The sequence below is a fragment of the Pholis gunnellus genome, assembly GCF_910591455.1.
Source record: "Pholis gunnellus genome assembly, chromosome: 21".
NCBI classification, from domain to species: Eukaryota; Metazoa; Chordata; class Actinopteri; order Perciformes; family Pholidae; genus Pholis; species Pholis gunnellus.
The window spans coordinates 4,391,651-4,419,350 of record NC_136548.1 but is presented as its reverse complement, the minus strand read 5'-3'; the positions used below and the strand labels follow the sequence as shown (position 1 = coordinate 4,419,350).

Here is a 27,700-nt window from a genome sequence, read left to right as displayed (position 1 = left end):
CACTAGTGCGTGTTTCCATGTGGTTCCCACTTTTAAAAGTGCAAATACCAACACAGCAACAACAACAACAAAAACCTGTTGAACCACAAAGCTTCCTTTTCCTTGTTACGTGATTGTGGCAGCTGGAGCTTCTCTTCTTCTAGAGATGGTTTAGAGGAAAGGATCAGATGGCCATGGGGTCTGTTCTGGTGAAGGAAAAGTCCCACATGATGCCGTCCCCGTTGGGAAGATGGCTGGAGGGCAAGAGGACCCGCGTGAACCAGTGACTGTAACGGAAGAACAAATACGTATTGGCTGAAAAGGGTTCATGTTTTTGACAAAGGAGTCCGGTGGCTTTGAAGAGAAACGGGTTAACAGCGAGGTTAAGCAGTGAAAACATTCTAAATAAAGCGTAAACTTAAAATGAACATATTTTTTGGATAAGTTCCTTATACAACCTCACTTTAAAAAATCCAAACTATCCACAAAAGGTTTTCAGGAAATCGCCCTCTTATGGTCCTAATGTGTTTACTTTCTGTAACTACCGCCTCTATAGAAAGAGTTGTTGTTTTCTGTGGTATTAATCTGCACCTGGTAACCACAGCTCGTTACCAAATCAACTACGGCTGAAAAACTCACCTCCTTTTTTCCACACCCAACAGTAACTTCCAGTTGTTCACTGGACCATGGTGATATGGATTTTTGAACACCTGCGTTAGAACACAAAATACAGCCATTTTCAATGTTGTACTTTTACAGCAAATACTTACAGAGTCAACAATGTTATTTAAGTTTTTTTGGTCTCAAAATGTACGATTGAATGCTCTCCAACTGGTCCAATGCCGATTTGTACACGAGTGTTTGTACCTTGCCCTTCTCCCGGAGTCTTTTGGTCTCTTTGTTGTTGATGTGACGCTCCACGCTGGTCTCTCCTCTGCTGATGAGTATACTGTGCCAGAGGGTGAGTCCTCCGAGAGCCACACACACCGTGCTGCGCGGAGGACATATTGCAACATGATGCCATCAGCCTTTATCTGATCTTTAAACAGCGGGTGGGGGGGGGGGGGGGGGGGGTCCTTACCTGGTCAGCACCCAGAGGAAGATGACACTCTTTTGAGCGGTGGTCTCGGTGTAGGTTTCGGTTGGAGGAGGGGTCTGATAGTATCTCTGAGAGGGGGACAGGAAAATACGGACTCCTTTCACTTTCAGGTCTGATCCCAGGATGTTTCAGCTCACTGCTCTCTGAGGTCAAACTAATTGGTATTCAAAGCCCAAAGGTTGTTTGTTTACCAGCTGGTGTGTAAAGCACCTTTGACATAAGAGCGTCCTGGAACAGAAAGCTGAGATCCTTTGCATGTCTCCAATTTCTCTTTTCGTCAACCGAGCCCGTCTCGTGCCTTCTGACGTGCTACCGTCTGGCGCCCATAGCAGCAGCAGAACATAGATAAACAGAACAATGTCCCGGCCTCACCTCTATCGCGCCGTAGGCCTCCAGGAACAAGGCTTTGCTGCTGACGCTGCAGTAGAAGCAGCCCAGCATCATGTACAGGCAGAAGGAGAAGAAGTAGCGCTGGTTGAAGTGGCCCACGCAGTTGTTCAGCCAGGCTGGAGACGTGTTCAGTTCAATGTGTGCAAAGACGGTGGATCAAAAACAAAACACTTGGAATCATTTTTTTTAAATCTTAAAAAAAGCATTCTCTGTGGTTCTCGTTAGAAGGATACGACAGTGGTGGTCCATCTTCAAAATGCAGCTGCAACATAAACAATTTACCATGAGGGATTATTTACACTGATTTTAAACTGAAGAGCTGCACGTGAGGATTATTACTTGCTTATCTTACGTGTTGCAGATGCTGCAGTGGTGCGTCCTGGGCGGTTTGGGAGTGATGCATTTCTTGCAGATGGACACTGAGGGAATATGAATTTTGTCCTAAAATAAACAAAAAAAACACAGATGAGGAGGATGTATTATTGTCTCACAACAGTAGTGTCGAACTGAAACAAAAAGAGCTCAATGCACTACAGATTAAAAAAAGCGATGCTCATAATAACGAGGCTAACGCCGTATGCAATAATATTTGAATCGTGCGATGACAATGTTAAAATAAACACACAAAAAAAAACATCGCACATCTGGTGTTTGTCCAACACCACTTGGCAACAACAAGCATCACCTTTTAGCATACACCGCGTCTGCATTTTCTCCTCGGCCTAGCAGGAGTTCAGTACCTTGGGCGAGTGTCCTGGAGAGGTGGTGGTGGCCTTGTAGTAATGGAAGACCACCATGATGAGAAGCCAGTGGCCACAGCCCAGGTGCCAGACGACCCAGTGCAAAGGGTAGGTGCTGAGAATTGTGGGTAGGACGTACAGGTAGATGATGACCACAACCGACGTCATCAGCAGTATGACGAGACAGACAAACACCTGAGAGAGAGAGAGAGAGGATGTGAGACGGTGAGGAACGAGGTTCTGGGGGGGGGGGGGGGGGGGTGGAGAACAGGTAGAATAGAGATCCAAAGGCTCACCGCTCCGAACCAGCGGGTCACATTGTCCACGATCCAGTAGACGGGTTCAAACGCGCAGTCCAGCAGAGTGTCGCCGTTGGTGAGGCTGTTGAAGTACAGCGACTTGAGCAGCAGCCTGCTGTAGCTCCACAGCTCCAGCAGCCGGCCGCCGGTCCACGTCCCGGTCGCCCCGCCTCGGCCTCCTCTCTGCGGGCGGCACTGCCGGAACCAGCGCAGAGCCAGCCTCATGGCCCGGGAGAGCTGCCACCTCCAGGTGCTGCTGCTGCTGATGATGATGCTGCTGCCCGTACGCATGCCACCACCTCCTCCTCTCCTACACACTCTGCCTTCCAGACACACACACACACACAGACACACAGACCAACAGTTGCAAACGCAGGCCGCGTAAAAGAGCAGCTCTTCGTAGCGCAGCCTGACGGCCGCAGAGTTTTCCCCCGTCATCTCTGCCGCAGCACAGGGGGGGAACCGGCCCTCCTAGAAAGCGCCGGTATCCTCTGTGTGACACTCGACCGTCAAAAGAAAACAGGGCACGAGCTGCCAGGTATTGAGCTACGCCCATCGGCCCCTAGAAATGAACTTCTCCTGTTAATAATTCACAGCAAAACCACATCTCCAGGCCAAAAGCCTGCAGGGGAGATGCAGAGTGGTAACCCTGTAGGAGGGAAGCGCGATGGGGTCAATATCTTAAGAAGGAAATAAAGTAGCTACCCGATCCAGGGCATCATTTCATGAAAGTGAGGATTGGTTACACGGATAAGGCTTGTTCAGGTTCTCCCAAATAGGATACCATGAATAATGAGATGCTAATCAGGGACCGTTAGTGGAAAGTAAGAACTGTCAACAACTTGCCCTCTTTCGTTGCCGTCAGCTGCAACTTGACTATCCTTAAAAAAAAGCTTTTTAAAAAAAAGTAAGTGTAATAAGTGATCTTGCATAAATAATGTAAATGTGACACGCGCCATCTGTCGAGGTCGCACATGAGGACACTGTTTTCCTTTCGTCATTAAAAAGGTGCTGAATGCAACATTAACAAATCATGATGAACACCAGATGAGTTCTGCATGGAAGCCCATATCCAGCAGAGGAAAGAAATGGATACAAAGTTAGGAATCGCCACAGAACAAGTTATGTTTAGGGCTGCAACAACGCACCAATATTCTTCTTTTTTTTTTTACTTTTGCTTAAATTTCGAAATTTCTTGAAGAGTCTTGTAATCAATCGATCTCATTTGGACCATTTAACATTATAAATCTTCGTAAAAATGCACACAGCGATTTCCCAGAGGGCGAGTTGTTTTGTGAATAAATATATATTAAGAATAAAGCACCGTCTACACGCACGCAGCAGAGCCTCCGCTCGTCGTGCAGACGGGCTGTCGGCTGCACTAACTGGGACCGTTGATATTAATTTGCATATAATATTCAGTGACAGACAGAACACAGCAGGGCACCGCAGGTCTCTATGGCAACCCGCTGCCCTAAATCTGGTTTGAGAAGAAAAGAGGATCACTGTGACTCAGTCTCTCTCAATAGGATCAATTATTGATGATCATCATCATCATAATGTTCATGCAAATATGTGAATCATCTGAGATCCACATGCTGGTGTTTTTCATGTAAAATAGTCTGAAGACTGGAGTCACTATGACACCCTTCTTGACATGTATGCAGTAGACATGAATTCATTATTGATCTTGTATATACTTAACAAATAAGTATTCATGAGGAAATGCCATACAATGCCAATACATCTCCAACAGCTGGGTGGACTCAATCCGTAGTAGTATGTTGATGTGGTGTGTGAGGTTATGGTGATCAGGATCGTGTGATTCAAACAAATCAATTAATCAATCAACAGAAAACTAATTGCCCACTATTCTGACTATTACGGCAGACACTATCCTGAAGGGTTTTGGGAAGTTAAATGGACATTCTTCTATATTTCATAGACTCAAATATGAATTGTTGCCGAGAGAAAACTTATTTATGATGACAAATATCATGATTTAACTATTGTAAGTTATTTGTTTCCCAGTCTATATAGCCACATTACAGTCAAGTGGTGCAGCTGTTTGAAACTATGTAATTTATCTGTGAAATTAATACAGAATTCCACCATTTGAGCATGAATGTGACATTAATGCCCTCCGGATTATATGGTCCACTCCTGTGGATTAGATTGGATACTGAGTGAAAGCACCAACAGCCAGATCATAGTTATACTATATACAAGTATAACATGTGTTGTGTAGTATTTTGGTTGTCAGTAGCCTACATGCTATTGTCATTGTAGCTCTTAACCAGCAGAGAATGTCACCTTTGTAGAAATGCAATCGAAGACTGAGATGATTTGATAAATCCACATTATGATAGTTCACACTGACCGAATGATTAATACTATTCAGTTTCATAATCTTGTAATCTCTCAAACAGTGAAATAAAGCATCCATCCCTTTGCTCCAATGTGTCCTGCTTTGCTATTTGCTGTATCGTTGCTGCTAGCTGCCTCCAGCTAGCTGCCACCCGCCCACAGTGGACTCATTTGTTATTAATACAGCTCTCCAGCTCGTACTAAACTCAACAACTGACGTTCTGTACCTGGTCAGGTGAAGTGTGCGGACAGGTCTGCAGCAGTACGGTCAGGTCATGGTCAGGCTAAACTGTTAGCCATGGTCTCCACTGACTGCAGGAGAGTTACCCACAGCAAGAAGCGGCGGTGCTTACAAAGATCGTCTATTGAACACAAGTTTCACTCAGCAGTGGCAAGTGGAGAAGTCTTCCGGCTAAACTGGTCACGAGAGAACATTTTGAGTTAATTTAGTAGTGAAGTCAACTACTTGTTACACTAAAGTTAAATAAGTTTGGTTGAGAAACTCCAAGTTGCACGTTATACAACGTAAAGTTCCTCAAAAATGGGTTTAGTGTCCAAAACAATTATTCCGAAGTGGCAACTCTTCTTCTTCGACTCGTCGGTGCAGCTTGCTTGAGAGCGCGCAATGTGTTCTGGGTAATGAAGTCGTATTTTGCTCGAAGGGTTCATTAACACGTATCTTAACTCACGCTGTCGTTGTTATGGGTTTAAAATAACATTCTGTCATGTATTCACAGCATCAGTCCTGTGTGACGACAATAATTAATATTCAACAGACCGCCCATTTATAACCAATAACGGCGCATTCCCAAAAGTTGCCATAACCAGGAAGTACTGAGGTGTCATGTGATTGTAAAAAAAAATGGCTGCGGTGCAGTGGTAAGATGTTCTTTTCTATTTTAGAAAACTCCGTTTCATCAATATACAATTCCTTAAATCGTGTATTTTAAGTGCATATTTTGAGAACGTTCATGTAGTATCGCGAGATTGATTATAATGATCGTGCCAAATGAAATGTCAACCTTTTGCAGGTTGTCAACATAACATTACCAATCAAATGCTGAATGAACAAGTGGTTTTATGGCTCTGGCCTTGAATCAAATGTCCCCTTTGGTTGCAAAGCCTATGCTGAAGTGTAAACGTTATTAGTGTTAGCATCAGTTGTAACAGCTGTTGGTAAATAAACAGTGTGCTCTCTATGGTGAGTGTGTATAGTGAGAGACCTCAGACTGAATCTGGCCTCCTGTCTGTGTGTGTTGTTTACTAAGGCGATCCAGCGGACGCAACTATGACGCAGAGCTGCAGAGGTGTCGTCCTGAGGCTGCTCTGGTTGAGTTTGGAGACTATCACCCCCTCAAACCCATCATGGTAGACATTTCTCTTGTAACTACTGATCAGCCTCATCATACACCCCACTGTCACAACATCACAGCGTCTGCACTCGTTCCACCGTCAGCATAGTTAAACACAACCTATTATGTTATTTGACAGAAATTTAAATCTACTGTTCAGGTTGTTAAAATTGCGATTCGGATGTTTCTTGCATTTACTTTGCTGTCCCTTTAACAGCTGTGACCTTCCCTTCTCCTCTCTACCCAGGTGACCGATACAAAGACCCGCCGCGGGGCTCGTAAAGGCAGCACCTCCTCGTCCTCCTCCTCTTCCTCCTCGGTGCCCCCGGACCCCCTCAGCTCCATGCTGGACGGGACCGACCCCCTCTCTATGTTTGCCAGTGAGGCTCCTGCCATGTCACACAGCGCCTCCACTGGGGTTTGTAACACTGAGACAAATGCTGTTCCAAAAGCTTTTCTGCTCTGATTTCTTTCTTTTTTGAACATGAAATTGCACGGAACCATTGGAAACATCAGCTATTGGCAGCTTGGATACATATTTATTGTTACTGACATTCAGAAACTATCATTAGTCGAACTCTATGTGACACACCCAGAAGTGGAAATAAGATGATACCCACACCTGTTTTTTTTTTAAGGAGAGATGTTGTGCTTCCAGGACCTCGGGAGGAAGAGGAAGGAGAAGGAGGAAGAGGCGGTTGGACCAGAATTTGAGCCCTGGTTGTCGAAACGTGGGGAGATCCTGGCAAGGTTCACCACCACTGAGAAGCTCTCAATTGTGAGTCGTCCTCCACCATAACAGCAAGTTGTTCTGGTTCTTTGAACAGAAACCTCATTCCAATTTCTTTGTCTTCACAGAATCTTTTCATGGGTTCGGACCGAGGTAAGACCTGCATTCGTATTCATCGTAACAACTTCATTCACACAGCACAAACTCACATACGCTCAGTGGACACACACACAGTTAGCCACTGGCTGGTGAACATAGGGGACCTAGCAGCCAAAGAGCCAGATGTTCTTTCTCAGGAGTTGGTGGAGACCAAACCAGAGCTGAAAGGAGAATTAATCATTGACTTGAATTCGTTGGGTAGAAACAGAAACGCATGTAAATACGCCTCTGTGACGTGTTCGCCGTGTCAACTTGATAAGCCCGTAATGTATCAGTGTTGTGCAACACAGAGTCTGTGTGTGTGTCTTTTACTTTGGTCAAACGCTAAACACGTCACTCCTGTTGTCGCCGTAGGAAAAGCCCCAAGTCCAGGATCCTCCGCTGTTTCAGAGAAAGTTCGAACTCGCCTGGAGGAACTGGACGATCTGGAGGAGGTACCTTCTTGTCTAAATAGCAAATCATCTGTCACCAAATGCTCTATTACTTGTGTTTTGCATGCGTACACTGTACTTACTTTCACGGCACACTTTGACTGTCTCTGTTGGTGCTTAAACAAGCTGCAAAAAATCCATCAACACAATAGATTTTCATTGAAGTAAACATTATTCTAGCAAAGCAGAGAGAATCCATATTAGTGCACCGATGTGTTTTGGACTGACTTGTTTTTGTGTGCGTGTGTGTGTGTGCGTGTGCGTGTGCGTGTGCGTGTGCGTGTGCGTGTGCGTGTGCAGGGTTCCCAGAAAGAGCTGCTGAACCTCTCCCAGCAGGATTACGCCAACCGCATCGAGGAGCTGAACCAGTCCCTGAAGGAGGCCTGGGCCTCGGACCAGAAGGTCAAAGCCCTGAAGATCGTCATCCAGGTAACCCAGCAGTTGAAAACGCACCAAAAAGAATGGAGAGAAAAACCCTTTATGCTCCTTCAGTCACGTTAACTACCTCTCTCACCTCTGGATATAAGAAAAAAAAAACATAAACACTGATCTGTGATCTGTTTTCCAAGTGCTCGAAGCTTCTGTCCGACACCTCGGTGATCCAGTTCTACCCCAGCAAGTTTGTCCTCATCACTGATATCCTCGACACTTTCGGTGCGTAAAGAACACCTCGTATCTCTCAGTTCAGTAACAAAGACATTACTAGTTTGTCTGACCGCAGTCTCTCTCGTCTGTAGGCCGGCTGGTGTACGACAGAATCTGGACCATGTGTTCAGACCCGCGACCCCTACCAGGTACGGAGAAGACTCTCGAAAAAAATCCAGTCAAACCTTCTTTTTTTTTTTTTTTTTCAAGCTTCTGAGGTGATGGGTGTTATTGTCCGTGTCTGTCTCTGGCTCCCTCCTCAGACTCGTTCACAGTCGACGATGTGAACGACACGGCCAAGGAGACGTGCCTCAACTGGTTCTTCAAGATCGCGTCCATCAGAGAGCTCCTGCCCAGATTGTATCCTTTTCCCACCATCAGCAGTGCGTCGCAGCTTAAATCTGCTAATAAATCAGTTTGTCAGAGAGTATCTTCTCATAACGCTACATCTTACGTTTGTCTCCGTGAGATCCCTTGATCGTCAAAGACACACTCCTTCCCTCATGTAGAAATTTGACTCTTTGACCTCTGCGAACAGATACGTCGAGGCTGCCATTCTCAAGTGCAACCGCTTCCTGAACAAATGGTTAGTTTTTTTTTCTACGCATAATGCGTTTAGCTTCGATGTTATTTTGATATTCTGCCTTTTACTTGCTCCAAGCTATCTGATCCGTCAGAATTACCATTTGGATGGTTATTTGAAAGATTTGTGGATATATTTTGTTACAACGGACCAACAAAGTAGTCCCTTTCTGTCCCTCCGCCCTTCACAGCGGGATTCAGGAGACGCTCCCCCGGTTGACGGCCATGATCAGAGGGATCGGAGACCCCCTGGTGGCGGCGTACGCCAGAGCTTACCTCTGCAGGGTGAGACATGCTCACGTCTTTCCACTTTTCTCTCCTGATTCTGAGCCTTTTCTTATCCGTCGGCTCATTTTCATTTCCTATTGGGGGGGGGGGGGGGGGCGGTAGTGAAATGAAAACAGTGTCGTTTTAGTTGAATGTCTGATGAATGAAAGTATTTTTTGTTATGAATCTATAATTTAGCTTACACTTAAATGTCAACCAGCAAAGGAGTAACTTTATGTTTGGTCGAGGGCGGTCTGGGCCCAGAGATAACGGTGCTCTCTCCCTCCAGGTGGGCATGGAAGTCGCCCCCCACCTGAAGGACAGCCTGAACCGCAACTTCTTCGACCTGCTGGGCGCCTTCCGGCAGATCAGCAGCGAGAGCGTCCAGAACCAGCTGGTCCTGCAGAGGGTGGAGGTGCCCGAGTACCTGACGCTTTATTCGCCCGCCATCAACTGGATCCTGCAGTGCATCGCCCACAGAGCTCCAGAGGCACGCAGTCACACTCTGAACTTATTAAGCTTCCCTTTTTTCGGAACGTGTGTTTTTAATGCTGTTTGTGTTTCCATGTCAGCCACTGCTAACGGAGATGATGGAGAGATGCAAGAAGCTGGGGAACAAGTGAGTGCTTTTACAGACACGGTCATAATGAGGTGGATTTCATTTGGAGGCTTCTTTCCTGTTGGTGAAAGGTAACGCGCTTCTGAACAGGAAGTACAACGTCTTCATTTTCCTCAGGAGCGAAATATATATTTCGATGTGTATCGTCTTTCTACCTCGTGTCAGATGAGTCAGATTGAATCAAATCTTGAAGATTTGTCTTTCTGATCTGTGATATGGTACGATGATCAACAGGGAAGGACAACAGGAAAACACTTTCTCAAACTTATATAACGGTTGCTTTTTTTATTATTAAAGAATGATATATTTTTAAAAATGTGCTTGTTAAGCATTCGCAAGACCACATTGCTTCCTTTTTTCACGATTGAAAAGTCAAAACGATTGGGAACCAGTCCTTAAAAATCCATTTTAATTAACAGAAGAAGAACACAATGCACTCGCCAAAAGTTTTACGCAGCTTTTTACTCAAGTGTTTCAATAGCTTCTGGTTTCAGTCAAATAAAATGTCCCTTTAACCGCAAAGATTACAACGTGTTCCTGTTTCCCCATAGTGCTTTGCTGCTGAATTCAGTCATGAGGGCGTTCAGGCCAGAGTTTGTCGCGGCCAGAGCCACCGACTTCATCGGGATGATCAAAGACTGCGACGAAGCCGGCTTCCCAAAGGTCAGAGGGCGTGAACACTTATGATACGCTGGTCCAGTAAATGTAAATATGTGAAGGGATATTACAGCAAAGCTTGGGAGTTTATGAAATGTCTCCTGTCCCAATGAGGTGTGGGTTTAAGTAGTCTAAATGTGCTTAGAATATAAATTGGAAGCTTGATTGTCGTTCTCTCTCCAGCATCTGTTGTTTGGATCTCTGGGTCGCAGTCTGGCCTGTGCCGACCCCCCAGAATCTGAACGGCTGACGATCCTTAATGAAGCCTGGAAGGTCGTCACCAAAGTCCGCAGCCCCCAGGTACTGTAGGAAGGACGATGCTGCTCTCACACAGGTGTGCACGTTCAGGTTGTGACTGTGTCTGTGATTGTTTGCTGTGTTTAGGATTACGTCAACTGTGCCGAGATCTGGGTGGAGTTCACCTGCCGACACTTCTCCGTGAGTAACGCACCGCAGGGAGGAGGAGTTGTAACACCTTTTGTTCCTTAAAGTTCACCTTTTTTATTATTTTTTTTGTCTCTTGGCTCTCAGAAACGTGAGGTCAACACCGTTCTGGCTGACGTCATCAAACATATGACCCCTGACCGGGCGTTTGAGGATGCGTATCCTCAGGTTAGCAGCTCATTGGCTAACGGAACCTTTCTGCCTCCTCCTGCCGTGTGCTCTGTGTTGACTCTTGCCTTGTCTTGTTCCGCCTCCAGCTGCAGTCAGTGATCAGGAAGATCCTCACCTACTTCCACGACTTCTCCGTCCTCTTCTCCATGGTGAGCGACCGCCTCTTCAAGATACGCACCACCACAAAGTTAGCATTCTGGAGGCCTGAAATAAGCGGCCTTTTATCGTGCCACATTCCACAATGTCCCCCGATCTTTCCGTTCCCCAGGAGCGCTTCCTGCCGTTTCTAGACATGTTCCAGAAGGACAGTGTGAGGGTGGAGGTGTGCAGGTCCATCATGGAGATCTTCATCAGGTGAGAGCCACCTCAGAGACGGAGTTTGATGAATGAGATTTATCTGTGACAAAGAAAATTACAACTGTTGGACTTCTAATTGGTCTCCATCTGCTGCAGACACCAAGAAGAGCCCACCAGGGACCCGGTTATCCTGAACGCCATGTTGCACATCTGCAAGACCATGCACGACTCTGTCAAGTAGGGTATTTGTGTGTGTGTGTGTGTGTGTTTGTGATATACTTATAATTACCTCTGTAGTTGTCTATTAGGGGCTCGGGGAATTTGTTATTTTGTCATTATTTCAATAATAATTTAGATTTTAGTTATTGTCAGGGATTTTAAACACCTTCTTTTTTTTTTCATAGTTTCAGTTCTTTAAATGTAGCTTGTGAATATGGACAGATGTTTCATCTGCCGTCTGTTGACCCGCCTGGCAGCAGCCTTCACTCAGCTGTTCGCTCTCTGTATTGCAGCGCTCTCACTCTGGAGGACGAGAAAAGATCTCTGGCTCTGCTGATCATCGGCTTCATCCGCATGGTGAGACTCCTCAGACCTTCGTCTGTGGTTTAGAAATAAGGCCGGTGTTCACGGTCAACCAAACCAATTATTCATTAGTAACTCTTACGGTAACATTACTAAATGGTTCCTTTTTTTTAAAGGTTAAATGATGTCCTTAAAAAAAGCTGGTGGCATGGTAGTGTTTAGGAAACGTTACCCAATCAGTAGGAAATAGCGTATTTGTTGGGGACTATTTTCAGCTGCAGATTAATACACATTTGGAGCTCTTGTGATTATTTCTGGATTTGAATCAAATAAACTACAAAGCCCAGGTTCATGGAAATGAAGAAACCTGTCACTCAGTACACATTTAACATATTTTTAAAACAATGAAACTCTATGGAGCACCTTGGTAGCCAAGTGGTTACAGTGCACGCTTATAACTGCGATGTTACATGTCACACCCCCTCGCTTTCTGGCCCCCATCGCTACACTGTCGTCTGTCAAATATAGGCAGGGTCGAGGCTCGACCCCCCCCCCCCCAAAAAAACAAATCTTTAAAAGAAAATAATGGAGCTATATGGCACAAAGGAGTAAACTATACCGATAAATATTTCTTTTGAGCTCTAAATGTTTGGAACGTGTTGTGATTTTTGACCAATGCAGCAGTCAATTCATGACTCTCTTTAAGTAAATCTGTAAGAACTCTTTTCTCTCTTCTTGACACTCACACATTCTGCCTGTGTGCCCTTCATCGTGTTCAGGTTTCTTTTGGTCGAGACTTCGAGCAGCAGTTGAGTTTCTGTGTGGAGGCACGAGCCACCTTCTGTAACCTGGAGTCAGTGCTGGTGCAGCTCATTCACGTCAGTACAAATCCCATGTTTGCGCGTTCAACGTTGCATGCACACGCACACGCACGCAGCATCCTCAGTGTTCTCCCTGTCGTTTCCTAGACGGTGAACCAGCTGGCGATGGAGACCAGTAGGGTGATGAGAGGGAGTCACTCCCGCAAAACGGCGGCCTTCGTCAGGGTGAGTGGACACGCACGGCATCTGATCACTGCAGGCCACCGCGAGATCCCACGGGGATGAGATTTCAGCCGGGCCCGCGTAACGTTGGCTTCAGATTTCGGATGCTTTTGACTCAAGGACTGTTATCGTTCCCCTTTCCTCCCAGGCGTGCGCTGCCTACAGTTTCATCACCATCCCGTCTCTCAGCAGCATCTTCAGCCGTCTCAGCCTTTACTTGCTGTCTGGTCAGGTTGCGTTGGCAAATCAGTGTCTCTCCCAGGGTGAGCAGCTGCTTCCTTTCACATTTTACACAAGGTGTAAGAATTCAGGGCACATTCAATTTCAGGTCAATTTTCAGCAATTCTTCACGTTCTTTTTTTTTTTTTGTCCTCTCCAATTCTTCCCTCTCTTCCCTCTTTATTTTCTCTCTCCTTTTTTATTGTTTCCCTCCCATCCTCATTCATTCCTTGCTGCCTCCTCCCTCTCTCCCTCCTGCTTTCCGCACCTCCAGCGGATGCTTTCCTAAAAGCAGCGGTCAGTCTTCTCCCGGAGGTCCCTCGCTCCATCAACGTGGAGGGGAAACATCGCTCTTCTGAGGGCTTCCTGCTGGACTTCATCAACAACTTCCTGGCTACGCTGCTGGTTGTCCCGGTAACACAATCCCTTCCACAGCCTTTTTAGAAGAGAAATATGAGGAAAGCCATCTAAAGCGGAAACAAACGGCTCAGTTCGGAGTTGTGATGTGGGTGCGAGTCGAAGGAGATGAAGTACCAAACCAGCAGCCCCAACATGTGCATGTGTGTTAAATGTGTTTTCAGGACCATCCGGAGCATGGCGTCCTCTACCTAGTCCGCGGTTTGCTCAACATGGTGCAGGATTACACCTGGGAGGACAACAGTGACGCCAAGGTGCGGGTCTACATCAGCGCTCTGCCCCTGCTGGCTGCCATGAGCCAAGAAACATACCTCTACTCCATCCCTAAAGGTCCATGTACACACAGCGTCATTAGAATATCTCAGATACAGTGAAATCCAAATGACTGCCCGTGTTTGTTTTCTTTTTTTGCTAAAAGACAAATCCAGCAACACTGTTACTGTTCCGCTTCTTTGGAAGTTGTGGTGGTTTGTAGAGGGATGTTCTGTGAGCGTATGTCCAGCTAAATTTAACCTTCTCGTCTTTCCTGGTCCCAGTCGACTCCAATGAGACACTTTACGGAGGAGACCCCAAGTTTCTATCGGAGATCAACAAGCTGTGTGAGACTCTGATCGGACAGATCCTGGACCATCTGAAGACCCTCTGTCGGGACGAGGTGAGGCAGAAAGCGGCTCACTGCCACCAGCAAGACGGTTTTCTTTTTTTCCCTCATGCTGCACCTTAATTTTCCTCAGAAGCTGATTTCTATCTAATAACGAAAAACACCACCATCGTTTTGCCCTCTTGCAGCAGAGCACACGGCGTCAAGGTGCCATGGCCTTTTCCCTGTTCGGTGTCCTGCTGGCTCATGGGGACCTGAGGAACAACAAGCTGAGCCAGCTGGCCGTCAACCTGTGGAACCTCAGCCACAAACACGGACACTGTGAGACTCGAGTCTCAGTGAGTTCACACCCACACCTCTAACACAATCACTAGATTTCTCAAGCAGCTGCACCCAGAACTGTTTTGAATGTTTTCTGCACTTTGTCCAGATTACAGTCTCATTCATTTCAGTGAATGCAGCCTGTCTCCTCTCTCTGCTCCAGGCCAGAACCCTTGAGTACATCAAACACCAGGCTCAGCAGGCTGACATGACCCACCTGTCAGAGACAGTCCAGAGGCTGGCCCTTCAGTCCTGCACCTGAACGTCAGCCTCCGCAACCTCCGTATCATGTTTGTGTAAATAAAAGATAACCAGAAGCACAAAGAAGAAGAAAACATGCCTGAATGTATTTAGCTTGAGGACACTTTGTGAATTTTTCGGTGCATTTTAGCACTAAATATTATCAATTGGTTTGGACCAATATCAAATAAAATAAATAACAATTGTAGAGGGTCTTGTGCCACAATTCCTTGTTTATGCCATTTTGAATCCTAAAAATAGAAACTACTTGCACACTGTTATAGGACGATTAAATATATATGTGTGTAGATTATTTTATATTATAAGACCACAATGTGTTATGCGTTATGTCCATGCAGGTACTTATGGGAACCGATCTCTTCTGCTGGACTAATTGTGAGGTTACCAGATGACACCACAACAGAGTAGCTTTAACTGTTTAGTGTTCTTCTGAGAATGAAACCTCTTCCTGCCATAGTAATGGCTGTGAACTGCAGTCGTTAAACAAACTATTGTAGATGGAGATGGAGCTGCTATTAAAACTAAATGCAAAACATGGAAATGCCTCGTGGTCCACACGGATACCAGGTGCATCAAAATGTCGTCTCTGTCTCTGATGGACCTATCCTTTCATTTTGTGTCTCTTACAGTACGATGCCTCACTCTCTCAACACATGTGCAAACATGAACAATACATGTCTATAGCTTCAGGGTTCACAACAAATGATGATAAAGATTTTGAATTGCAACTTTTGCTCTGTGTGTTTTATTCAATAACAAATGCACTCATCACTTATCCATCTTGCAAAAGCACATTCTGGTCATGTGACAAATCCAATCCGGATCATAATGTTTCTTCAATTGTTGCAGAACTTCCCTGTTGTATTCAAACTATAGCTTATAAAACAATAAGCTCCCAGATGGCCGAAACATATTACAACAGGGGTTTAATTAATATTTCTACAAAGCATTAAAAACCGGCAGGCTGTGTCCTTTGTACTACAAATGACAGTTAAATGTTTGAATAGGTAAAAGCAGTCATATATATAAGTACAAATTGTTCAATATCTCGTTTTCATGTAGGATTTTCCATAACTTGTAAGGGTAAGAAGAAAGTGCAAGTAAGGGGTCATGTTTATATTTATTGTAGAAAAGATTTGCAGCACCTAGAATGAGTCCACATCTTTTTGGTCTAAAGCAGAGGTATTCAATTAAAATTCACCGAGGTCCATTTCGAGATAATTTCTTCACGCAAAGGTCTGGAACGTCACAATAACGTCTAACTTGCGTGATGATTTAGGACCATATGTATTGAAGTAGCCGAACAGTTGTATTAACGTCTGTATGAAGTCAACAACTGACTGTCAAATCAAATATAGAAAGTGCAATTGAATAATATCTCAACAATATTTATTGTCAGTTTTCAAATTGAACTGGATGAATTATAATTAATAATCAAATACATGAATTTAAATAAATTAAAATATGGACTGCATGGAGTAAAACATGAAATACATGTCAGAACGCTTTTAAAAATTGTGCATCTTAAAATAAAGTACTTCATTTTAGAAAGATGAACTGAATTGACCTGCAGCTTTAAATTCAGTTCATTCAGGTGTGAAGTCGTGTCACCCAAAAAAGCCACAAGATTATATTCTTATCATTTGTGTGCAGGGACTTTATCTGTGGTTATTGAAACCACTTGTTTCAGCTATATTCCTCTAAATCATAAATACGTCTATATAAGTAGTATAGCATGTTGAATAAAGTCATAAAAACGTTTTAGTATAGTACATCGTAGTCATAGTAGTAAAATGCAAATTGGGTAATCTTTTCTTCCAATCAGAGCAGTGAAACGTGCCACCCAAACAAAAAAGAATGAATAGAAAGACTTATTATTTGTCTTAATAACTGTTATCCACCAAATAATTCAGTTCAAAACCGTTTTAAGGTCTTAAATCCATCAATTGACTAATTCCGAAAATCAGGTGCAGGTGAGATTTGGGTGTGGATATAGATACCGTACAGTACACGGGACGCAATATATTAGCATTTGATTATGAATTTGAAAACATAGACAGTTTAACAATGTTAAAAGGATAAATTGTGGAGTTATTTGCAACAGCTTAAACTTTTGTTGTGACTTGTTGTATGTATGATTTAAAATATCTGCAATCTGCAAAGCAATAGACAAAAATGTTTGTTTTTGTAATATACAGTGTTATGTCATTACTGCTAATGGGTCATAATGTGTGGAGTTTTGTGAAAACTGTGCCATGGAAAACACGGTGAACGCTGGACTAGCAAATAGTGAATTCATAAAAGGAGACATTATCTGCCCTTGAGAACAGAATAGAATAGAATGCTGGATGGAACATGTGTGTCCATGTCACGAATAAATTAGAATGTTGACGTGTCATCTTATGTATAAAGCCAGATGGCTTGTGCAACTTAACCTCAGTCTCTTCAACAACTCAACACCCAGGCAGTAGCCCTGGTTCCTCTGAGCCAATGCTGACGGTGAGCGTTAGAACTGTGGAATGGACACAGTCGCGCTCTTGAGTCCTGCACAGTGTGTGGGGCAAGCCGCAGGCTGCCGTCAGCATTGTGTAAAGAAGGTCGTCCAGTCTTCAATGTTACCAGGGGGCAGGAACTCAGCGATGTAGGACGCTGTGGTAAGATACTCGCACCAAACTCCTGTAGCATATCTGACCTGTAACTTTGGGTTCAGAATAGACTTTGACTGCTACCACTTTACGTAATTTGGCTCAGGATGTTTGGTGCTATGTTATACTTTAGAATGTCAAAAAAAGTAATAGTACAGTATGGCCATAATAGTCATAAAAAGAAGAAGAAAAAAAAGAAAGTCATAGTATAGTATGTTATGTTATCATTATTATTATTACTCACATTACTATTTTATATTACCGATACCATTAACGCGCATTACTGACTGTGCTTCTTCACCGGAGTCTCTGTGCTTTCTCGCCTCACAGGTGCCCATGGATCCTGGTTATACCTGGACCCTGGTCTGGTCTCCTGCCGTGGTTCTGTCATATGCATTGAATGTGTTGTAACTCTGTTATGTTGTTCATTCTGTACACATGACATCTATTGCACTTCTGTCCATCCTGGGAGAGGGATCCCTCCTCTGTTGCTCTCCCACAGGTCTCTCCCTCTTTTCTCCCCGTTAAAGGGTTTTTTTGGGGGGAGTTTTTCCTGTTCCGATGTGAGGGCTCCGGGACAGAGGATGTCGTATGTGTATAGATTGTAAAGCCCTCTGAGGCAAATTTGTGATTTTGGGCTATACAAAAATAAATTGAATTGAATTGAATTGAATTGAATTGAATTGAATTGAATTTAATTGAATTTAATTGAATACGTCGAAAAAAGTGATAACTTGGTATAGTAGTATAGTATAGTATGTTGAAAACGTCATTAAAAAAGTCATAGTATAGTATGGCAAAAACGGTCAACATATAGTATGTTGAAAAGAGTAATAAAATAGTCATTACAGTTTGTCAAAATTCTTGTCAAAAAGTCATAGTGTAGTATGTTGAAAGAAATCATAATATAGAATGTCAGGAAAAGTCAAAAAAACTCATAGTATAATATCTCAAAAAAAGTAATTGGATAGTATGTCGAAAAAAATAACAAGAAAAAGTCATGGCAAAGTATATCAGAAAAAGCGAAAATAAAGTCATTATAAAGTATTTCGAAAAAAAGTCGGAATGGCATAGTATAGTACGTTATACTAAAGCCTCGAAAATAAGGTCTTTGACCTTTATAATGTTTCCATCATCTGTGATCCTCTGCAAGTACTCTCAAAGAACTCTTAATCTCCTCATGTCTTTATTATAACATCATTCTTGGTGTATGACGTGGCCAGTAGGAGCGGCAGTTTGCTCTGTAACATCACCTATGCCTGTAATTTATTTGCATTCTTGTATTTTATCAGTCTGTTGTTTGTTCCAGCTCTACAAGTGTTACACCGAATCAGTGCAATGATTTAAAATTAAGTTGTTCAACTTTGACAGTAGCCATCATAATGCATTATGATGGCTACTGTCAAAACATGTTTTGACATGAATATGTAATTTTAAAATGCTAAATATTTGTAAATGATAAGAAACTATTTGTGTTTCACGGTGTGAATTCAGCTAAAATGGTACGAAATAGTCCGTGTTTTTGACACACTGTCCCCTACATGGCAGGTACGTATTATTAATAAAACACCTTTGTGATTTGTCGCCTAATTTAATCAATATTTCACCTATATTGAATAATATAGGGAATGAATAATGTTTGGCTCGAGGGAGAGACTACTTAGAACCTCATCAAGCCACATGATCATGACCATGACCAGGATCTTTCACTAACCAAAAACATAATTGTATTTTTCCCAACCCCTTATAACGATGCTGCTTTCAGGGTGCACGGCATGGATGTTGCCGTCACAAGGTTTCATGAACTGTGTGGTTCACACTCCTCTCAACTAAATAACCGCAACACACCGGCTACGGCAAGCGAGGAGGGTCTGTTTTGTTTATAGCTTTCCGGTTTCCCACTGAAAACACTTGGCTCGAGTGCTGCTGCGGAGCAACAATGTCGGAGCAGGAGTCTCTGAGGTGCTCCAGTGCCAGAAACCGTGGAGGCGTACAGAGGGTTGAAGGAAAACTGCGAGCCAGTGTAGAAAAGGGGGATTATTATGAAGCGCATCAGATGTACAGGACTTTATTTTTTAGGTAAGACTTCGTCTCGTGTTAATATGTGCAGTTGTAGCTGTCATTTGGCTTTGGGGCCTGTCTGTTCCAGATCATTCCACTGTCAACCTTGCTTACACGTCTGTCCGTTTGTGATTGGCTGAATTCACCGCGGACCCACCCACTCATCTTGTTCCGTCGGTTTGTGTGAACACTTGTGCTGTCAATCTATAATCACGTAATGGGACTGCTAACTACTGCTAGGTAGCTTGCTAGCTACGTGTTTAGCAGCACAACTAATGACAGACCTACTATTACAACAGTCAAAGCACCCGTGTTTATGCGTTGTCGGAAAAGATAGCTCACATGTAACGTTAAATTAACAGAATACAGCGGTTAGCTGCGTTGTTAACCTAAACGTGTGTTGAAGCTGTCCAGCTGTGTTAGCATTTAGCCAGTTAGCCGCATACTGCACCGCCACAGTCTGAACTATGATGGCTAACGTTAGACATGTTTTGCCTCCTGCCTAGTATGTGTATGTATTTATTGTACTTTATCTGCCTGAAGCATAGTTTAATGAAGCAGATGATTTGTTCTGAATCCAATTGAAGCCAATCCTCCGTCTCACAGAGCGAGTTTGTTACCCTTCTAACCTCGTCATTGTCTTTCTCATGACTAACGTTGGTAACTGCAATAGTATCTACTGGAATTCTCTCATGCGGGCCAGATGGGGAGTCTAACAATGCTGCAGTTGAACTGTGGTCTCAAAGAAAGTTATATTCATTGAAACCATCGTGCATGTATCTTATCTTGTAGCCCAATGCGGGGAGGGTCTTGAGCGGTGCATAAAAGGCTTGTGTCTATCTTGATAAGCAGCCGTTATCTCGTGTGTAATGCTGCTGACGCTCCTGTCCCTCCTCAGGTACATGTCACAGGCTAAACATGCCGAGGCCAGGGAGCTGATGCACAACGGCGCTCTACTCTTCTTCAGCTACAACCAGGTATACACGCTGCACCAGATCTCTGCTCGATTAGCTGGCCTGTTATGGCCCATGGCAGGTTTTGCTTTTAAAGTGTCCACATTGTTTATGTACACATGGCAGATAGGGGAACGATAATATCATGGTTTAAAGCTGTATTGTTGATTGACTGTATTTATTGTCTACTTAAGTATAGTTGTAATAGCAGAGTAGTGTCTATACGCTTGTGATTCACAAGTGAAACAGCACATGTAAGAATGTAACGTTTGTGTGCAGAATGCTGATGTTGACATCAGATTATTACAGGTCACACTATGAATACACTTTGTTTTTAGAGTAGTAGTTTAATAATGTAATCTTACAGACAGAATTCATTGTGCTTGTAAATTAAGCCAGGAATCCGTTTAGACGCCAGTTTGCTAGTTGGGTGATGAATTCATGATTGAATGATTGATTAAGCTTATTCTCCCATCCGCCAATTGCTTTTGCAAAAATATCCAATTCTTTTAGAAATGATGGATTCAAAGATACACTTAATTGTGTTTTCATCTCCAGCAAAACAGTGCTGCAGACCTGTCCATGCTGGTACTGGAGGTGTTGGAGAAATCTGAGACAAAAGTCGAAGATGAAATATTAGGTGAGTGGCAGCCTTAAGCCTTTGCCATCGTATTGCTGCTGCGCTATACTTAAACATGCATACAGTACCTTCCAAAGCAGGATCCACACAAATAAGAAGCACATACATTTAGAAATTGATTCTATTGCCTCTGAAAGATACAATTCAGCTTTTTGTGGAAGTGAATATTGTTTAACAAGACGAATGTAATGATTGCAAAAGGGGCCAATGAAATGTATGAAGATATTCTATACGTTATTTACAGTAGTATGTCCTGATCAATAAGTACCCGTCTTTTAATTCAATGAGGCATTTTTGACAGCTGGCATACCCAGATCGCAGTTGGTGATGTATTGGGCTTTACATACATAGCCAATACAGATCCACTATTGATTGGCCTTGATACTGTTAGAGATATGCTGGATTTCTTTGGGACAGCTCTAGTCTGTGATACCCTTTTTATAAATACTGCAGCATTAAGTTGTCATGACGTTCAGAGAAGACCGCCTTTTCACATGGAGGGGCATAGAAGGGACGTCCTCTGATGCTGTTGGGGTTGTGTGTGTTTGCATATGTGATTGTTGCAGAAAGCCTGGCTAAGCTGTTCAGCCGGATGGACCAGAACTCTCCAGAGAGAGTCGCATTTGTGTCCAGAGCCTTGAAATGGTCCACAGGAGGTCCCGGCAAGTTGGGTCACCCAAAACTACACCAGCTGCTAGCTGTCACATTGTGGAAAGGTAATTATTTAGTTCATTAAATGTAGAGGATAATAACGCATTCAGTCATTCTGAACTAATTGTGTCGTATTAGGTTTTTGATTTTGGTGTTCTGAACGGCTCAGGATTTCAAACACACTAAACCTTTTCAAAAATGCTTCTTATTCAATAAAAAATACAAACCACAATATTAAAGATTAAAGGAATACTTAAAATCAATGCTGTTTAATTAAAGCGAAAGACACGTGTTGCAGCTCTATGCTGTCCATCTCAGCCGACAATGCAGAAACGTCTGGCGGAGTCGTTTCCAAAGCCAGAGTCGCTGGTACATGTGTTGGCGCGTAATCCATGGGGGGCTCAGGCCGCAAGGGCCAAGTGGAATCTCCAGCAGGCTGCGTTACACACGGGCACAAAGCGCAATGCCCGGCAGACAGCAGCCTCGAAACGACACCGTTTAGGGGGTGAGGGCCCGCAAACGTGACTTTGATGTACGTCTACACTCCCGCCCGCACTGAGGGATGAGGAGACACTGAGCGCGAACAGAGGCATCCAGAAGAGGCGTAAAAACAGCGCGTGTGCGACTCCTCATGAAACAATGTTGTTAGAAAAAAAGACATGCGCGTTGGAAGCCTCCCGAATGTGACGGAGGAATTGTGCCGCTTTTAATGAAGCGACTTTGTGCTGCACGCTAACCGAGAGGTTGAAGTGCTCCTCCGGTCGCTGCGTTCCCAGCAGGCCGGAGTAGGAGCGATGAGGCGATTCCCAGCTTCTGTACTAATTCTTCCGTACCGTATACTGTATTCGCTGTGTGCCATGGATGTTTGGCGCCCATAATATTGTTCCCAATGTGCAAGCTGCCAGTTAATATCTTAACATTGTTCTGTATTCAATCCTTCAACTGTTGCGTCTCCAGAGCAAAACTACAGTGAGTCCCGTTACCACTTCCTGCATTCGTCTGACGGTGAGGGCTGTGCACAGATGCTGGTGGAGTATTCGGCGTCACGAGGCTTCCGTAGCGAGGTCGACATGTTTGTGGCGCAGGCCGTCCTACAGTAAGTCAAACACCAATGTTTGTTTTTGATATCGTCGCAATGTAAAAGATGACTTACCATGTCAGCAAATGTAACTATTTGTTGGATTTAATGTGTAGTACTCCGACTCTGTACACGCAGCGGAGAGAGTGGCATTGATGCATCCTCCTCCAGTATGTTTGTCAGATCCATTGTCAGTCTGTCTGTCTGCAGTTTTGTTTGATCTCTCTGTGTCTCTGGTCTTCTCTCGCTCTCTCCATCACTTTCTGTCACATCTTCGTTCCCATCTTCTCCTTTGTCTTTGTCCTCTGTCCCTTTTTTCTATTTCTGTCCTTCTCTTCTCTGATCCTCCGCCCTACAGGTTCCTCTGCTTAAAGAACAAAAACGGCGCTTCTGTGGTGTTCAGCACGTACACAGAGAAACACCCGTCCATAGAGAAGGGCCCTCCCTTCGTCCAGCCTCTACTAAACTTTATCTGGTTTCTGCTGCTGGCAGTGGATGGGTAAGTTTGAGTTATTGTGTTAACACTCAAGACCCTAGGTATAGATATATTGTTAATGTATAATGATGACCTTAATGTAGTGCTGGGCGGTATACCGGTATTAATTTCCCGTACGATATGAATTTTTCATATACCGTCATACCGGAGCACAGCTTATCAACAACTGTCAATCTTCAGTAGGTGGCAAAAACACATCGTTTGCCGCGGCTTGCGTCACAGTCGGAGCTAGTTCTATTAACTGTATTGAGAGGGACCCTTGATCATGGTTCTAACTTTATAACACAACAATGAATAACCCACAACTAACGCTATTTAACAGAGCAAAACACCACGACACAACAGTTTGTGACACAGAAACAATTTGTTACACTAATAATTGTACATTTATAAAATTTCACCGCCGAACTGCATGCTGGGTACAGCTCACTCGCCTGCTAGCACAACAGTCTGCTAACAGCCGGGAGAGGCTCATCACGTGCACAACGTTACATTAAAGAACAGAACAGATTGATGCAGGATGAACATAGACAGACCGGAGATGCACCGACAGAGTTTGACACATATGCAACGCTGATTACGTTTAATATGTGTGGCATTTGTAATAGATGTACGTTGGTATATAGAGGGTGATAAGACGCTGTATAGGGAGGGACCCAGGGGAATGTAGGTGAAGGAAAGCGGAAGAGACAGAAGACACGCCACACGAACAGCTGTTCACCGCTCGTCACGATCCTGCAGACCAGAGATTCTCAACTGGTGGGTCGCCGCGGACCCGTTTTCAGTGGGTTGCGGGCCTTTGCCTTATGCAGCGCACTCATTCACGCTCCTTTCCAGCATTTACGGCACTTGTTAAGGCGCTTGTTAAGCGGTGCAGGAAAAACGCCGACCAATGCGTTGTAAATCACATCACGTGATGCAGTTTAGCCAATCAAATAAGGGTATTCTGAAACGTTTCCTTACTCTAGTGAGATGTACCCACACCGTGACACAGGGAGGAGAGACAAGGAAATACATCATAGAGCAGATCTCATGAGAATCTGTGTGAAAGTCAAATATCTCTGGTTGATTTTAACAATTGAAATTGCTGAAAAGACCGCATTCATAAACCAGTGCTGCGAAAACATTGAAATAAAAGTGTTTCTCTCCCGCACTTGGCCTTATGGTAAGATGTATGAGATTGAAAAGAATACCGTGATATACCGTGGTACCGTCGAAGTTATGCAAAATACCGTGATATACATTTTTGGTCATATCGCACAGCACTACCTTAATGTCTTGTGATGATGTATTATTCTATTGGATATCTGTACAGACAACTCAGCTAGCATTAGCTGCCTTCCTACTGCAGCACTAATCACATATAGACTTCATGTAGCGAGGCTAAAGTATACAAACGGCATCTGAACCACTGCTGAGCTTGTTCTTCTAGTACTTTACAGCAGTAACTTGTTTGAGTGTAATAATGTACAGTATTAGAAAGCCTCCTTCTCTTTGTCTCTTTAGGGGTAAATTAACAGTTTTCACAGTGTTATGTGAGCAATATCAACCTTCCCTGAAGAGGGACCCCATGTATAATGAGGTGAGTGTTAAAAATACCGCTTGATGGTCGGGTACTTCCTCCCACGAATCACGCATTAAGTAAAGCGACTGCAGCTGAAATTCACCATGTGTACCATATGAATAATGATGTCTTGTTGGGACTGCATATTGTTATTTCTTTAAGTGATAGAGATGTATTGTTATATAAAGTATTTGTTATACCTATATTGTCTTGTTTTTGGGGGGGTTTACTTAAATAGCTGTATATTTAAGTAAGTGGGATTGTTTTCACCAGTCGAGGCCTTTCCCTTAACATTGTCAGTCACGCTTTATCCATAATTGTGTATTTGTGCTATTTTTATTGTGTATTTTCTGTGGCCTTTTAACCGACATCTGTTCCTCCCTTAACTAGACGGCGACGTAACAACATGTAAACATGTCTTCGGCTGTAGTTTTGCAACCTCTCTTATTCACAACCCTGTCTTCCTCTACCTCCTCTTTTGGACAACTTCCTGGCTCCTCAGTATCTCGACAGAATAGGACAAGTTTTCTTTGGTGTTCCACCCAAACAGTCGCCATCATACGGCGGACTGCTAGGTGAGTGAACCAAGACTCTGTACGTTAGAGTAGATTGAGCGGATTCTTTTCACACAAATGACTGATCACCTGTAAGATGAACTGCTTTTAGCTCCCTGTATCACAGATCAGGTGTGCTGCATTCAATTTGTTAAATACACAAACGTATACTGATGTATGATGGTTTATTAAAGACATTAAATGATTAGTTTGACATTGTGGGAAATATGCTCATGCGCTGTCTTGCTAAACGTTAGATGGAAGATAGACACCACTCTCATGTCTGTACAGAAAATATGGAGCTAAATATAATCTGGATGCAGCGACTTCCTTTCGTCTTGTTGTCAAGTAGGCAACGAGTGGAGATGTGAGTTTGTAGTGCGAGTTACCGTAGAACAGAGCCAGGCTAGCTGGACTGGGGGAACCCTACTTTCCAGTCTTTATGCTAAACTAAGCTAACTGGCTGCTAGCTCCAGCTATATATTTTTCACTACAGACATGAGAGCGCTATCCATCTTCTCATATCAGTCTGCAATGCAATGTGTGTAACTCTTCCTTTTCAAATGCTACACATATCTAACTCTTTTGAAGAAGATCCGTGCTGTTGTCCAGTGTAAATGGTTGTACGCACAGCATGATGATCACTCTGTTGTTTCCTGCAGGAAACCTGCTGAACAGCCTGATGGGTTCGGGCGAGGACGACGACGCGGCTGAAGAAGCCCAGGAGGACAGCAGCCCCATAGAGCTGGACTGAGCCGGCCCCAGGACACAGAGAACAAACGGACACACACACACACACAGACACACACACACACACACACACACACACACACACACACACACACACACACAAAAGAGAGGAAGACCACCTCCTTCACCTCCACAACAAAGGGTTGGGCGATGGCACCGGTCCGTGTTTTCAGAGCCGTGCTGTTCCCCCCCAAAAAATAACCCTTCCCAGTCTTAAAATCAGAGCAAGTATCAGGCTGCCAAAACATCCCTCTGAGCAGTGACGGGACTGACTGCGCCAAACTGCAACCTCTTCCCGTGTTGCATTATTGTAAGGTTATAATATAATTTTATTTGAATCATTACTTTTGTTAGTGTGGGACTCTTTCTCTCTGTGTATGATTTTTTTTTTTAAACGAGAGATAACAAACTGCCCTCTCCCTGTGACAACTTGCTCCAAAGAGATGGAGAAGGTTCGAGTCTCCCGGTGGAGAGTGTAGCGTCACCAGAACTCCCTCTTCATAATGACGACGATGACATCGTTAGACGGTTTAGTCAACTCAACTCGCTACAAGTATTTAACTGTTTTGTTTGCCACACAGAGCTCGATCAGAGCCCTGGTGTTGCTGCGTTCTTCAGCAACGTTCTTGTTAAAAGTCTCTTCTTTCGGTAGTAAATTAAAATACTTGTAGTCGATGCCGTCTTGCAGTTTCTCGTCCCTTTGTCCTTGAGCAGTATGGACAAAAAGACAACAGTCATTATCGGAGGTCATCTTTCACCTTGAATCTCAACCAAACGAACCCCACTCTCCACAGTTCATAGTGGTGGCGGCCATGTCTATTTAAGTGGATTACTGCAGACATAGAGCTGTCTGTATACAGACATATAATGGCTCCATTGTAGAGGTCCCACTTTTTACTGTGCACTTACTGAACTGCTGCCGTTTGCATCCCCCAAGAGGAATTGTGTGGAGAAAAAAAATAATCCCATTTTGGCTTTTTATAATGTTTTTGTTCTTTTACAGTTTCCAAGTCAAACTTTCCAGCAGTGAGGTGTTTAAAGCACCTGCTGTTTGTCGGCTCTGGCTTCCTGTCTGCATTTCGCTGTGAAAAATAAAAAGTAAAAGTGTTCAAGTCTGTAAAGTGATCTTTGAAAATGCAAACGAGACCTTCTGTTGGAGTGAATTTCGCTTGTTATGTTACAAAATGCTAATATCTAAACCAGCTGTTTACCCAACCGTTTCTGATTTAGTCTTTAGTCGCAGTCCCTTTTCCTTTTTTTTCTTCTCTCCTGTTAAAGAAGTGGATCAGCAGCCCCAACAGCAGTTCAGCCAGTGCACAATCAGAAGTGTGATTTTCAACAATAGCTGCTGTTCATCAGTGTTAACTTTATCAGCCCAGAACACTCTCGCTCGGCTCGCTCCTCTTCAGCTTTCTTGTCTCACATATTTCAATCTTCAGCATCTTTTTGTCCTCGTAAGGACATTCGATCAGTCCAGGTCTTGTCAGTTTCAGGATTCAAATTTTAGGTAAAAAGATCTAACTGTGCTCCAGATCTTCTTAAAGGCGGGGGTCACATCCCCCCCTTTGAAGTCCAATTTAAACTTAATACTAGGAAAGTCCAGAGGTTTAGAGTAATGTTTATTTACTTCTGTGTAACTATCAGTGTGGGACTGAACACCAAAGTGGCCAATACTAAATAAGAAATGATGAGAAAG

General features: G+C 43.8%; 3 protein-coding genes across 5 annotated transcripts; 2 read left to right on the top strand and 1 right to left on the bottom strand.

Annotated features, from left to right (window-relative positions):
- Positions 1-148: 148 nt before the first annotated feature.
- Positions 149-5,225, bottom strand: zdhhc16b (zDHHC palmitoyltransferase 16b). 3 transcript variants are annotated; one of them, XM_079182592.1, is made up of 10 exons: positions 5,102-5,225; positions 2,505-2,830; positions 2,209-2,403; positions 1,821-1,909; positions 1,702-1,730; positions 1,451-1,584; positions 1,061-1,146; positions 847-970; positions 619-689; positions 149-266 (listed from the first exon to the last, which is right to left on the bottom strand). In XM_079182592.1, the coding sequence occupies exons 2-10, from the start codon at positions 2,796-2,798 to the stop codon at positions 164-166; spliced, it is 1,125 nt and encodes a 374-aa protein (XP_079038718.1). In that variant the 5' UTR covers positions 2,799-2,830; positions 5,102-5,225; the 3' UTR covers positions 149-163. The 3 variants fall into 3 exon arrangements, with proteins under 3 accessions (XP_079038718.1, XP_079038719.1, XP_079038717.1); XM_079182593.1 differs by having other exon boundaries at positions 2,505-2,826; positions 5,102-5,214; XM_079182591.1 differs by having other exon boundaries at positions 2,505-5,195.
- Positions 5,226-5,708: 483 nt separating this feature from the next.
- Positions 5,709-15,334, top strand: vps35l (VPS35 endosomal protein sorting factor like). The gene is made up of 30 exons (XM_079183045.1): positions 5,709-5,753; positions 6,143-6,242; positions 6,474-6,644; positions 6,885-7,004; positions 7,085-7,109; positions 7,470-7,549; positions 7,847-7,975; positions 8,116-8,200; positions 8,284-8,340; positions 8,455-8,551; positions 8,730-8,777; positions 8,965-9,058; positions 9,330-9,530; positions 9,613-9,659; positions 10,211-10,322; positions 10,500-10,616; positions 10,701-10,754; positions 10,848-10,928; positions 11,018-11,080; positions 11,200-11,285; positions 11,385-11,465; positions 11,741-11,804; positions 12,530-12,628; positions 12,719-12,796; positions 12,942-13,056; positions 13,287-13,426; positions 13,594-13,759; positions 13,966-14,084; positions 14,219-14,368; positions 14,515-15,334. Exons 1-30 carry the CDS (start codon positions 5,737-5,739, stop codon positions 14,611-14,613), a joined length of 2,895 nt encoding a protein of 964 aa, XP_079039171.1. The 5' UTR covers positions 5,709-5,736; the 3' UTR covers positions 14,614-15,334.
- A 3,849-nt stretch (positions 15,335-19,183) lies between these two features.
- On the top strand, positions 19,184-26,082 carry get4 (guided entry of tail-anchored proteins factor 4). Its single transcript, XM_079182192.1, has 9 exons — positions 19,184-19,336; positions 20,217-20,295; positions 20,830-20,911; positions 21,478-21,627; positions 22,520-22,658; positions 22,999-23,139; positions 24,643-24,718; positions 25,203-25,275; positions 25,917-26,082. Exons 1-9 carry the CDS (start codon positions 19,197-19,199, stop codon positions 26,006-26,008), a joined length of 972 nt encoding a protein of 323 aa, XP_079038318.1. The 5' UTR covers positions 19,184-19,196; the 3' UTR covers positions 26,009-26,082.
- Positions 26,083-27,700: the final 1,618 nt, after the last annotated feature.